Below are 13,424 nucleotides of genomic sequence, written 5' to 3'. Positions count from 1 at the left end.
AATTACCAGGACAGGGTTCAAACTTCAATTGCTTTTCCTGATACTGATTCCAAGACATGCTGGTGAGGTACTTAAAAGAGAGAGTTCCCAAGTGGAGTCTGTCACGTTACACTTTCTGCCAGCTAGGTGCTATGTCTTGCTTTGCCCCCAATTCTTACAATTACCCACCCCTAACATTACCAGTGTTTTATTCTTGTCAGTGAATGACTCAGGACAGAATGTTCTGATGGGTAAAAAGCCTAATCTGACCAAACTTAATATGATTGGTAACTGCCAATAGAAAAACAGCTCAGTTTTGCTTGAGGATAGGTTGATAGTATGGTTGAGTCTGTGCAGAGCAAGTGAGGGTTTTACAGAATGTGTGTCTTAATGTGGGGTAGAAGCAAACTGTGCCCAGCTGCTAAATTAGGAGCCTAGGGACTCAAGTCAGTCATGGCCCCTGCCCTAGAACTAGCTCTATTTGGACAGTGTAAGCCATTCAGCATCACTAGGCTAAGTTAAAACCCAAGGGCTTCAGTCTAGGTGTGCCCAGGAATTTATCACACATGGTACCCTTGCCAAGAAGAGATGGTCTGCCTCACACTGGCTTCCCTCCAGTAGGAAGTGGAACTGTTTAGATCTGTGGTTTGTCCGACATTTTTTTTAACTTGAAGTTTAAATAATATACTTAGGAGCCTAGTAAAATAATTTACAGAAATTTCATTACAGTACTGGAAAAATATTGATATCTAGTGTTAATATAGGAAGGTAAGAACTTTTTATTTTCAATCAGCCTTTACTTCCTAATTTCCAATGACTGAATAATGACATTTACATTTGCAGTTAATATTCAAGCATCCTAAGTGGTTTAATTGACTTTACTAGTAGTAAGCAGAAGATATATCTATTTTTATTCAAATTGTATTAAACTCAGTTCAACTGTCTATAGCATCAACCCCACATGAATTATTAAATTCCGCATAGTAATGAATGCTGCAAAGTCTAAAGTGGAAATGTACAAACTACAAGAGCATCGTGTGTGTCTCCGTTAGGATAATTTTAAGGGTAATTGTATTTGTTATTTATTGCTTTGTAACAAATTACCTCAACACTTAGTGACTTAAAACAATAGATATTAATCATCGCTAGTTTCTGTACGTCAGAGTCTGGGTATAGCATACTGGGTGCCTCTGGCTCACAGTGTCTCATGACGGTATAGTCAGTCAGACTGTTGCTGTCATTTCAGAGGCCAGCCAGCTGGAGGAGGATCCATTTGCTAAGTCACTCACCTTGTTGGCAGAGTCCTTAGGTGCGTAGGCCCCATTGCTTGCCTCCCTGTAGGGGCAGCACACACACGCCAGCTGTCTTCGCTCAGAAGGAGACAGCATCTACAACAGAAGCCAGTATCCTTGTAATGTAACCTTGGCCCTGATATCCCGCCACCTCTGATGTATTCTACACCATAGACCTGTCACTAAACCTTGCCCAACCTCAACTTACTAAGGGCACAGATGTTAGCAGGTAGGTTATGACGTGACCAACCAGAAGGCTGCCTCCCATGGTTACTATCAAGCAGCCTCTGTGAAATGACAGCAGCAAGACCTACAGACACAAGGGTGTGTACAGTATTTCCCTGTAAAAGGATAAGCTCTATAGGAGGTCCTAAAATTTCTATGGACTCAAAGACCTTCCAATTCGAAAGAAATATAGAAGCCCAGCTCTTTTCTATACCATTCTTTTGTTATCCACAGTGATAGGAAGTTCATCACTTTTATTTTTATTCCCCCCTAAGCTTTCCCATTTGTCTTTCCTCTCTAGCATTTTTCATCTCCCTTTCTGAAAGAGCATTTTGTAAACCATTGCACTTCAGCCCATTTAACCACTAGATCCCTACATATATAATAGACAAACACAGTACTCCATGTCCATGAATATCAGGAAAACAACCCTTATGAAGGGCAGCTGTATCAAGCAGCACATACCAGTCCAGCATGACTAGGAACACCGAGACAGAGGCATTTTTTTTACATACTACAAATGGAATTTATTAGGTTGGCTTATAAAATAGGGACTAGGTAGTCCAACAATGGCTATCTGCACTCTGTGAAGACCGAGAGCCCAGTAGTTTCTCAGTCCACAAAACTGGATGCCTCAACAGTTCCAATCTGGTACTGAAAGCCTGGAGGATTCCTAGAGAATTGCTATTCAGCCCACATTAGAGTCTGAATAAGCCGGAGTCCAATGTCAGCAAAGAATTGCAGCAGTTGCAGAGATAGATGCACTCAGTAGTAAAAAGCAACAGCAGGCAACTGATTGTTTCTCTCTCTCTCTCTCTCTCTCTCTCTCTCTCTCTCTCTCTCTGTGTGTGTGTGGTATATGTAGAGGTTGATATCAGGAAGTCTTCATCAGTCACTTCTCTGCCTTGTTTTGAGACAGGTTCTCTCATTGAGCCTAGGGGCTCCCTTTTTTGGCTAGACTAGCTGGTCAGTAAATTACCACAGTTCACTTGTCTGCCCACTAGCGCTGGGGTTACAGGTGTATATTTCCATACCTGGCTTTTAAGAGGGTGCTGGGAATCCACATTCAGGTCCTCATGCTTATGTATCAAGCACTTAACCCATTGAACCATCTCCTAGTCCCTCTCATTGAGCCTAGGGGCTCCCTTTTTTGGCTAGACTAGCTGGTCAGTAAATTACCACAGTTCACTTGTCTGCCCACTAGCGCTGGGGTTACAGGTGTATATTTCCATACCTGGCTTTTAAGAGGGTGCTGGGAATCCACATTCAGGTCCTCATGCTTATGTATCAAGCACTTAACCCATTGAACCATCTCCTAGTCCCTGTGGGAAATAGAGGCATGCTACATTATATTTATTTTTATTTATTTTTATGCGTATGAGTATTTTGCCTGCACACAATGTTCCTGGAGTCCAGAAGAGGGCTTATCCCCTAGAACTGGAGTCCTTTGTTAGCTCTTAATGTATGTGCTGGGAACTGAACCTGGGTCTCCTGCAAGAGCAGAGGGTGGTTTTAGTCTTTTTTTTCCTAACATATATGTTTTATCGAACTTTTGTGCATTTTATGCAATACATCTTCATCCTATTTAGACCCCCTCTCCCGTCTTCACCTCCCCCGTAGTTTCCCCCACCGGATTTCTGAAATCACCGGTCTTCTTCAGACGAATAGAAGGATGCACATACACTTGTGTATTGAGGCTTCTTTTCTTTTACCGTCTTGTACCATCACACCTTTGCTCATATTCCAGTTAACCACCCAGTCCTCCCAGCAACCTTGTGAAGTTGGTACTGGTGTCTGTCCCTTTTCTAGACAAGGGAATGTACCTATGGAGAGGCTGAAGCCTTTATCTGCAGAACCCCAACACACTAAGCAAAGAGCAGCGACTTTTAGCATGTGTCCATGATTTTGCTGTACCACTGCACTGATGAGCTTTCAGAATCAAAATGTACCTGGCAGTAGTTAAGGCCCTTGAAAGTCATCTTGCATGCCTGCAGGGCCCCTGAAGAACCTCCTTCTTAAATCCAAGTCCTCCCAAAAGTGTGGCTCATGGTAATGGGCCTGTGTCACTGAGGGAAGGATAAACTACATTCTGAATCCTCCTTTCGAAGCTGAAGAGATTTCTCCTTTCAGGCTGGCTTAAATGGACACAGTGTGGGTGCCTAAAGGAAATCGCCTTCTTTCATCTGGTAAATATGTCTGCACTGGATAAGTGAGGCCTTGCCGTCCAGCAAGGGCAGGATGGAAGGGAAGCGAAGGCAGGAAGATGAAAGCTGGCCAGCCATCACATGGGAAGGCACTGGGCCCGGGGGCCAGCCAGGTCCTCTGGGTGGGGAAGTCCAGGAGAAACGAAAAGGACACTGAGCAGCAGCCTCTAACCAGAATCCGAATGTAACCTCAGTTTGTGTGTTTTGTTTAGATACAGACATGGTCATCATTTACCTGTCAGCTGGCATCACTTCAAAGGACTCTTCAGAGGAAGATAAAAAGGCAACTCTTCGTGTCATCAATGAAGAAAATAGCTTTCTGAACAACTCTGTGATGATTCTTACCTATGCCCTCATGAACGGTAGGCAGTGTTTCGAGATTTTTCTTTCAGATGAAAGTTCCCTCTAAGTAGGTCCTGCTTAAGAAAAAGAAAAGAGGCTCGTGACAGTGTGCTTTGATAAAAGGCTGTCATGTCAGATAGGAACCAGCAGCTTTTTCTGTACCCAATACTGTGATTCCAGGCAAGGTGGGATGACCCTAACCCTTCCTTGCCTTGACTGCACAGCTGACTGCTGGTTCCTAACCCATCTCTACTTCTGTGGTCCTGTGGAGTTTTGTGCCTCTTCCATTTTTCAGTTCTCCTTCATATTCTAGGTTATCTAAGGCAGGGAGGTTATTACTGACCCTGCAGGTTGTGGGAAGCCATAACACTGGCCTAGATTCTTTTCAGTCCCAATCGTTCCAGTGTCCCATTTCCCTGCAGAACCTCTACCTGAGGTCTCCCCAGCCGCTTTCTCCATCAGCTTCCTCAGCTGTCGAATACAGATAACAAGGATCTGCCCTGAAGGCTTGTCGTGAGGGTTCCACTTTGCGTACAGCAAACCTCTTGGAACTACCTGAAGCTTGCCAGTTCTCATTAAAATCCTCATTTTACTGTTAACTGTTATTAGAAGGACTTAGTAAATTGGCAAATTCAAAGAAATACCTCTTTTTCCTCCCTTTGCTACCCACCCTGTCCTCTAATCTGCGGACAGCCCTGTTTTCTGCCTCTGTGTGGTGTGGTGCCACCCTACCTATTCATACATGGGTTTTCCTTCAGGGCATCTTCCCCCTTGGGGCAAGAAGCTCAGTGCTCTGGTACTGTCTTCCCTTGTGGCAGAGCGACCTGGGTTCCATCCTGTAGCCTAGCCCACCTCCAAGCTCTGGTTCCCACCACCCCCACTCCCAAGTTTCCTCATAGAATAGTATCGTTTAGGGACAGTGATCATCAGTCTTGATATGCCAAGGGTTATTTAGGGAGTGCTCACAGAACACAAATTCCCAAGCATTGTCCTCTTAGGACGGGCCAGGAATCTGTTTCTCCTGGGATCACTCTGGATCCTATAGTATCTTAGAGACTACCCCTGAAGGAACCTAGGCCATCATCAGCCTCCACATTTGCAGGAAGCGTTTAATAGTAGTAGGCTGGTGGCAAGTTTCCTCCTATTTTTAGGCTCAAGTATCTCTCTCTCTCTCTCTCTCTCTCTCTCTCTCTCTCTCTCCCCCTCCTTTCCCTTCCCTCCCTCCCCTTCTGTCTTTCTTTCTCCTCCCTCCCTCCCTTCCTTTCTTCCTTCCTTCCTTCCTTTCTTCTAAAAGAGCATCTCACACTATCTAGCCCAGGCTGGATGACCTCAAGCTTGAGGTCCTGTCTCAGCCTCCTGAGTGCTGAGATTGCAGGTATGTACCCACCATACCCAGCTTCAGACCTCTCTTTGATCTCTGAGATGAAAATAACCAAATCTAGGGCTATCATAAAAAGTAAAAACAGTATATGTGTTTAAAGTTAACTTACAAGAGCTGGGCAGGCAGTTCAGTGGTTAAGAGTGCTTGTTGCTCTTACCGAAGACCAGAGTTCAGTTCCCAGCACCCACGTTGGGTAGTTCCCAAGTACCTCTCTGGACACCCCTATACATGTATGGAAGACCAGAGTTCAGTTCCCAGCACCCACGTTGGGTAGTTCCCAAGTACCTGTAACTACAATTCCAGGGGATCTGACCCCCTCTTCTGACCTCTCTGGACACCCCTATACATGTATGTGGACACCCCTATACATGTACGTAAACACCCACACTCATACACATAAAGTCCTTAGCATAGAACCTGGTGCCTCACAGATGCTCAGGAGGGACTGGAGGATGGTGGGGTTTCCTGTCACACAGCACAGCTGGAATGAAAGGTACTGTTGTAGCCAGCATCTTCTGGAGCTGTCTCCTGCTATACTGCAGGGGGTGCTCACGAATGTCCCTGCTCTCCTGTCCCTTCACTTTTGTAGAAGGGTGAGCTTCACAAATGTGAACCATCTCTTTGTCTTCATTGTGTCTGAGCACTTAGCACAGCAACAGTCTAGTTAGGGTAGGTGAGAACAGCTGCTTTTTGCCTGAACATTTACCCTTCGGGGTCTTCTGGTTATCTAATGCTAATTCTGCCATAGGTTAACTTCTTTCTCTCAGGAGTGGGAGAGAGGAAGGAAAGAAAGTCTCCAGAGCATCTGCACTGGCTACCCACGTGCATAAGCTTCCCTGTCTTCAGGAAGCCTACCACCAGGGAGGAAAGCGGGTGAATTAAATGCAGGAGAGGAGGGAGGAGGCCAACAGGAACTGATTGCTTCTTATGTGTGGCAGACACTGAGTGAAACTTCCTTGATGTCACTTATCCAGTCAGCAGTCCTTCTGTCAGTCTCAGGTACCTTTGCAGCGCCGCTGACAATTCCACACTTTTCAAACCTCTAGTTGCTGCCATTCCCCCACCCTTGGCTCTTCACCTTCTCCCTTTGATCGTGCCAGACTGCCACCTCTCTCTGACTGATGTTCACTAGAACAGGCACCCTCCCTCACTGTATCCTTCTGAAGCTCAATCAGGAAAGCAGGGCCACTGTGAGAATTTTGAAGGACCTTACTATGTGTGTGTAACCATTTTGGTCTTCATGGTCTTCCCTTGGCTTGATTTCAGACGGAGTAAGTGATTTGAAAGAGCTGGATTTTCTGAGGGACTTGGATGAGTCAGAACACATTGCTGGAGAAACTGGAGAAGGAAAAATGCAGAAGGGAGAGTTGACAGCTCAGAGACACTGTAGTCATCTGACATGCAGGGAAATGTGAAAGCTAGGAACTTTGAAGACAACTTGGAAGTTGTGGGGCAGAAGTCTTTGGAAGGCTGTTGACTTCCCATGACTGCTGGCCCTTGTGTGTTCTCAGTGAAATAACTAAACAGCACGCCCAGGCTTGCTGCTGATATGCAAAGCCAACAGGTTGGAAAGGAAGCTCAGTGCAGACCAGAAACTAGTAGGGCAAACTGGAACACTCTGTGCCTGTGTCTGTTGCTCACCATTTCTCAGTTCACCTCCCAAAGTATACAGCACTTGATTGTTGGTATCTGTAATTTGCAAGCATATACAAAGAGGATTCTGGGAATTGTAGTTTGTAGCATGCCCATGTTCACCAACCAAGCATATTTATCAGCCTGCCATTCCATTGATCCTGCTGCCACCACTATAATGTTTCATGATGGAGGGGACCAAAAAAATACCCAACATTGATAATGATTGATATCCCACACTGTTCTCCTTTGCCTGACCAACATTCCAGTCTGTCACCTGTTACATTTTGAGAGAGCCATATGTGACAAAGAGAGGAAACACACTTTATCGCCCAGTGTGCCTCCTTTTATTGTTTGTCCTCTGTGAGCTTCTCATGGACATAGGGTCCAAAACCAGCCATGTCTTTTCTTTTGTGTTACCCTTCACTCTAAAGCAGACCCATGATTCTCTTGTCTTGGTTTTAAGCCAGGCAAAAGGAAAAGTAATCCAATTCGCAAATATTTGTCCCACATATTCCTTTTTCTTTTTCTTTCTTTTTTCCTTTAGCACTGCAAGAGTAGAGTGAAATTCAAGTTCATCTGAATACAATGTGCTGAGAAAGAAATCATGTGTGTTAGGTTTTGCTACTCTTTGGCATTATAGAAATGGACTTCTGATGATAGAAATATATGAACTCTCTACACTGGAGTAATAAAGGCATATATGATAGGTGAACCATAAAAGCTTCAGTTTCTTTTTAACAATGAGCAGCTCTCAGCTTGCCATTGAAATCTTCGAAAATTTTTCAAGGCAAACTCTTTTTAAAACACAATGGTAGAATCTCAGTAGTGTCTGAAAGTGCTTGAATTTGTTTATAATGATACCCATATGTGATCAGTTACTAATCCTTTTGACGATATGCCAACAATAGCAAACTAAAAAAAGATTTATTAAATTTATTTTTGTGCTATAGATTACAGATGTTGTAGAACAATACATCCCACTATGCCTAAATCTTTTACAAAGTTTTCAAAGCCCTGTAAACATAAAAACTATACATTAAATAAATCAAATTTAGTATTATCCTAACAATATCAAGCATGAAGACATTTGTAATTGGAATGAGCTTGTAGAACAGGGTTTAGGAGCATTGCTAAATGCAGTCCATTACTGTTTCATTTCATTTCGTGAGATTTTGGCAAGTAAGGTTTTATAGGCAAAGAAGCAAGGAATGAAACGGTAAAGTTCTTTAAAACTCTCGAATTCATCGACTTTAAATTAAATGCAGATTTGTTAACTATTAATTTTGCTTTCAGATAATTAAATACAGCAAAGAATCTGAGTCTTCTAGTTAAACATTTTAGGAAGCACACATCCTTTTATTCCCCCTGCTTTTTCATCATTGCCTTTTGAAGAGTCCTCTTGCCCTCCTGACTGTTTGAGGAAATTCCATGTCTCGGGCTTTGGCCTACAGCAGGAGCTGGTGCTGTCCTTTGGCTGTGTGATTGCTACAAAGACACTGGGTACTGTAAGGCCTCATCTGTGTCCATAGTGGGTCTAAATTGTAAGGTGCTTTTCCCTTGTGTTTGATTATAGATGGGGTGACTGGTTTGAAGGAGTTGGCTTTCCTTAGGGATCTGGCTGAACAGAACTCTGCAAAGTATGGCATCCCAGACCGGACATCCTTGCCTGTGATTAAGGGCAGCATGATGGTGCTGAATCAGCTGAGCAACTTGGAGACCACGGTCGGCAGGTTCTACACTAACCTTCCCAACCGGATGATTGATGAGGCTGTCTTCAGCCTTCCCTTTTCTGATGAGATGGGAGATGGTGAGTTTGAAGAAAACTTTCTGCTAGAGGAAGAGGACAGGAAGGAACAGACAGAAATGGGCACCCCTTGGTCTGTATCCCACAGATACATAGTCCCTACCACCTCACCTACAGCACTGTGGGCTAGAGCGTAAACCCAGTGCTATTTCTTCCTCCTTGCTTCGTTCTCAGAAGATGGAATGATGTATCTTCTGATGGAGCTTCAAGAGAAATCTCCATTGATCAAGTGGAACCAAAGGGCAGCTCTGTACTGCAAGTGGTAAACAAAGTTCAGAAATGCTTGAAATCTAGCCCCAGAGGCAGGCACTATGGTACAGAGAAATAGATTAAAATTTGGCATCAAGTGGGTTTTCAGGAGCCAGCAAGATGGTTCAGCAGATAAAGGTGCTTACCACCAAGCTCAAGGACCTGAATTTGATCCTTGGGACCTACATGGTAGAAAAAGAGACCCAAATCCTACAAGTTGTCCTCAGACCTCCACACATGTACTGACCCAGAGGCAGGCACTATGGTACAGAGAAATAGATTAAAATTTGGCATCAAGTGGGTTTTCAGGAGCCAGCAAGATGGTTCAGCAGATAAAGGTGCTTACCACCAAGCTCAAGGACCTGAATTTGATCCTTGGGACCTACATGGTAGAAAAAGAGACCCAAATCCTACAAGTTGTCCTCAGACCTCCACACATGTACTGAGAGTGTATGAGAGAGAGAGAGAAGAGAGAGAGAGAGAGAGAGAGAGAGAGAGAGAGAGAGAGAAAGAAAATGAAAAAAGAAAGATAGATTCTCAGATCCCACAATTCTTAAGTTCTTGTCCTCAGTGATATATTTAATCTCATTAATTCTCCACTTGGTCATCTGACAAAAAATAAAATAAATGTATGAAGATTTTTAGGATTCATTCATTCATACACACACACACACACACACACACACACACACACACACACATCAGTGATTGGCATATCACCTGATTCTATTACTCGAATTTTGAATGTGCTCTTACCTTTGCTATTGTGGCTGTTACCATTACCACCATGCTGACACCTCAAGTTACCCATCACAGGATGTTGGGTAAAGGCTTCAGTCTCTTGACCTAGAAAATGGGAATTGTTTCCCTCAAGGTAATTATGAAAAGTAATTACAGCAATACATATAGTGTCTAGACAAATGCCTGGCATACAGTAGATTCTCAAGAAGATATGGAATCTTTTTTTAATCCTCATTTTCTTACTCAGCCTTTCCCTACCTTCCTGATGAAGAAGGTTAAAGAAGCAACTAATTATTTACCAGACAGCATCACAAACTGAGATCTTGTTTTTACGTTCCCCTAACTGGGAACTCTGACAGTGACAGATAGAGACATTCAAAGAAAACTCACATATAAAAAGTAGCAAGGGTAACAAGAATGCTTCCTACAAACAGGCAACAGTGAGTGTTAGGTTTTCATGTGTATAGGGAGAAGATACTCACTTATGAGTGCCATGTGTATGACAAGGTCAAAATCAGGTATCTTCCTCGGTCACTCTCCACCTCATTTTTTTGAAGCAGAGACTCTCACTAAATCTAGAGCTCACCAACTTCTCTAGACTGGCTGGCCAGCAAGCCCCCAGGATCTGTGTCTATAGCACTGAGGTGACAGGCATATTCCACCATACCCATCTTTTTTAGATGGATGCTGGGGATCCAAATTCAGATCCTCCTGCTTACATGAGAAGGAACTTACCATCTGAGCCATCTCCCCAGTTCAGCATATTCTTTTTATAAAGAACAAACACAACAGTTGCTATTATACCTCAGCGTGGTTTTTTTTTTTAATTTTTATGTGCATGAGTGTTTTGCCTGCATGTATGTAAGTGCACCTGTATGCGGTGTCCACAAAGGCCAAAAGAGAGTGCCAAATCTCCTGGAACTGGAGTTATGGACAGTTGTTAGCCACCATGTGAATGCTGGGAATTGAACCCTGGTCCTCTGCAAGAGCAGCCAGTGCTCTTAACCCCTGAGCCATCTCTCTAACCCTACATCTCATTATTTTTATCCTTTATCATTCTGGCAGGGTCCACAGATGTATATAGACTAGAAACTGCTGCCTTTCAGTTAGCTTCTCCTCATAGTGACAGGGTCAGCCTTAAATACGTGTGTCTTCTTTTATGTGTTAGTGGCAGCCAAGTGCTGATGAGGAACACACACATCCACCTCACCAAGATTTTGTCTGATAAGACAGGTCAACAAATCCTGTTAATACTGTGTGAGCAGAACAACAATAGATGTAGAAACACAATCCTGTAGATACGTAGGTGAATAGGTGAATTTGATTACCGGTACCCCATCAGATAGGACAGGGCCCTTCCTAAAATTTACACCTTACATGAAAACTTTGTGTCACCCATTTGCTGATGGTACCCAGATTTTAGTCTTTAGGTCTTATTTAGGAATGCTGTACAATAGATTTCAGTCCCTGCTTTTCAGATCTAGTGAATTTCCCTCCTAGAATGGATCAGTCATGTTTTCATTTCCTAAAATTATTGGGTAACATATCCTCTGACTCTGTGACATGAGAACTTTGAGTTTAGGGAAACCAGTGTTTATGCAGCTCTAATTTAAAAGTGCCATAGATTAAAACAGCAGTTACTGAACATATGTTTGTTTGTGTGTGTGTGTGTGTGTGTGTGGTATATGTATGTGTATGTACTGAACATGTACTTTTACAAAACTTACATGTATGCTTGAGGTTCAGGTAAAAGGTGTTTGAGGATTTTGTCAGTATGAATATCACTTAACATAAATTATTTGCCACATTGGAATCAAGAGTCTTCTGTTTAGGGGCTAGAGATATGACTTAGTAAGGTACTTGCCACATAAACATGAGGACCTGAGTTCGGATCCCAAACACTCTGTAAAAAGTGAGGTGTGCGAGAGCACATTGGTAACCCCAGTGCTGGGAGAGCAGTGCAGGTGGATCCCCAGGGCTGGCAGGCTAGGCAGCTTCGCCCAGTCAGTGAGCTACAGGTTCAGTGAGAGAGCTTGTCTTAATTGAGCAATTGAGAAAGATACCTCAAAGTGACCTCTGGCCTCCATGTACATGTTCACAATCGTACATTTACATGCACAGACAGGTACACACATGCATGCACACAAACACACACACACCTCACACAAAAATGTATTGATTAATAGTTACTTTAATAAAGAGCCTTCTGTCTAAGGTGGTAATGAAAGGTTACGTTTGAGGTTTGTTTTTAAGACTATTCTTTACATATCCAGAAGAGTCTAGAATTTGAATGATCATACATCTCAGTCATGGAGTATTGCTGTTGTATTTTACTAGTCTGTGAAAATGACTTTAGTCTTATACAGAACCCTGGGGAAATGTGGCCTGCTTTGGGACCCCGTGTTGACCCTCATACTGCTTCTGCCACATACAACCCGTTCCCCCAAAGAGCCCTGAGCACAAACCTGCAAAATGCATGATTGAAACCTTAAATATTTGTTATTTTCTAATGTTTTCAAGCAGATAGTGTGAAACATTCTGATTGTGAATAGCATAGAGAATGCTTTTCAGATTAGAAGAGACCCCACATTGTATCAGTTTTCACAGACTTTCTGGATTGTGTCCACCTCTTCCTGCTAGGGGACGCATTTAATTGGTGTTTGCAATCACAGCAGCTCAACCTACCTAGAGTATTGTCATAGCTGGCAATTCTCTATTTGGAAATCTGTTCTTTGTAGACATTTTTTCAGAGTGTCCAAAACCTCTTCCCGGATGCTCTGGAAGGGTTTCCGATGTCCCCTAAGCATGTACGTGCCACCAGAAAGTACAAGGAGAGGAGTACCTCATCTTTGTGTCTCAGTCCAACCTAGAACCTCAGGTTATAGCATTGTTAGGGCCCATAGAGGCTGCCTTGTCTCGGCTTCAGGGAGAGATGTGTTCATCAAGGTGACACAACTTTCCTAGCCCAGCAGTGGAAGCAGAAGGAGAGCCCAGTGCCCAGTACCCAGCTGGATTCTCAGAGCCACATCTTTCCGGCTTGCCACCCTCTCCCCTGTACATTTTCGTCCTGTGTATCTTTCCATTTCCTTAATTTCTTATTTCTTCATATAATCTATGAGATAATTATGGTTTTTATATTTCAAAAAGATTGCTTTTTTAAGTATGAAAGATTAGGATCTTGAGACTGTGTGGTTGACAAAACTTAAAACATTTGCTATCTGGCATTCATATACCAGTGTCAGAACCCCTAGCCTATGTGACTAGAAAGTGCATTCCTGTGGGAACTTTTTTTTTACTTATTTATTTTTATTTTATGAGTGTTTTGCCTGCATGTATGTAAGTGCACCTGTGTCGTGCAATGTCCATGGAGGCTAGAAGAAGGCGTCAGATCCCCTGGAACTAGAGTTACAGATGGTTGTTAGCTGCCATGTGGGGGTGCTGGGAATCAAATTCTGGGTCCTCTGCAAGAGCAGCCAGTGCTCTTAACCACTGAGCCATCCAGCCCCTCCTGTGGAAATTTCATTTTCCTTTAGCTATTCAAAATTCAATGTGATCAGATATCTAAGTTTTTC

General features: G+C 43.3%; 1 protein-coding gene across 4 annotated transcripts in view; it reads left to right on the top strand.

Moving 5' to 3' along the window:
• Cachd1 (cache domain containing 1) overlaps positions 1-13,424 on the top strand; it is a 229,200-nt gene that overhangs the window by 169,937 nt on the left and 45,839 nt on the right. For 3 of the 4 annotated variants that reach the window (XM_029562505.1, XM_029562507.1, XM_029562506.1), the window contains 3 exons: positions 1,226-1,288; positions 3,913-4,062; positions 8,632-8,865. In XM_029562505.1, the coding sequence (XP_029418365.1) occupies positions 1,226-1,288; positions 3,913-4,062; positions 8,632-8,865 (447 nt within the window). The remainder of the gene's footprint in view (positions 1-1,225; positions 1,289-3,912; positions 4,063-8,631; positions 8,866-13,424) is intronic. The other variant, XM_008831067.2, reaches the window with a different exon arrangement.

Source organism: Nannospalax galili, unplaced genomic scaffold, assembly GCF_000622305.1.
Source record: "Nannospalax galili isolate Female #2095 unplaced genomic scaffold, S.galili_v1.0 scaffold553, whole genome shotgun sequence".
NCBI lineage: Eukaryota > Metazoa > Chordata > Mammalia > Rodentia > Spalacidae > Nannospalax > Nannospalax galili.
Note: the sequence above shows the minus strand (reverse complement) of the source record. Positions and strands in the feature narration are given on the sequence as shown.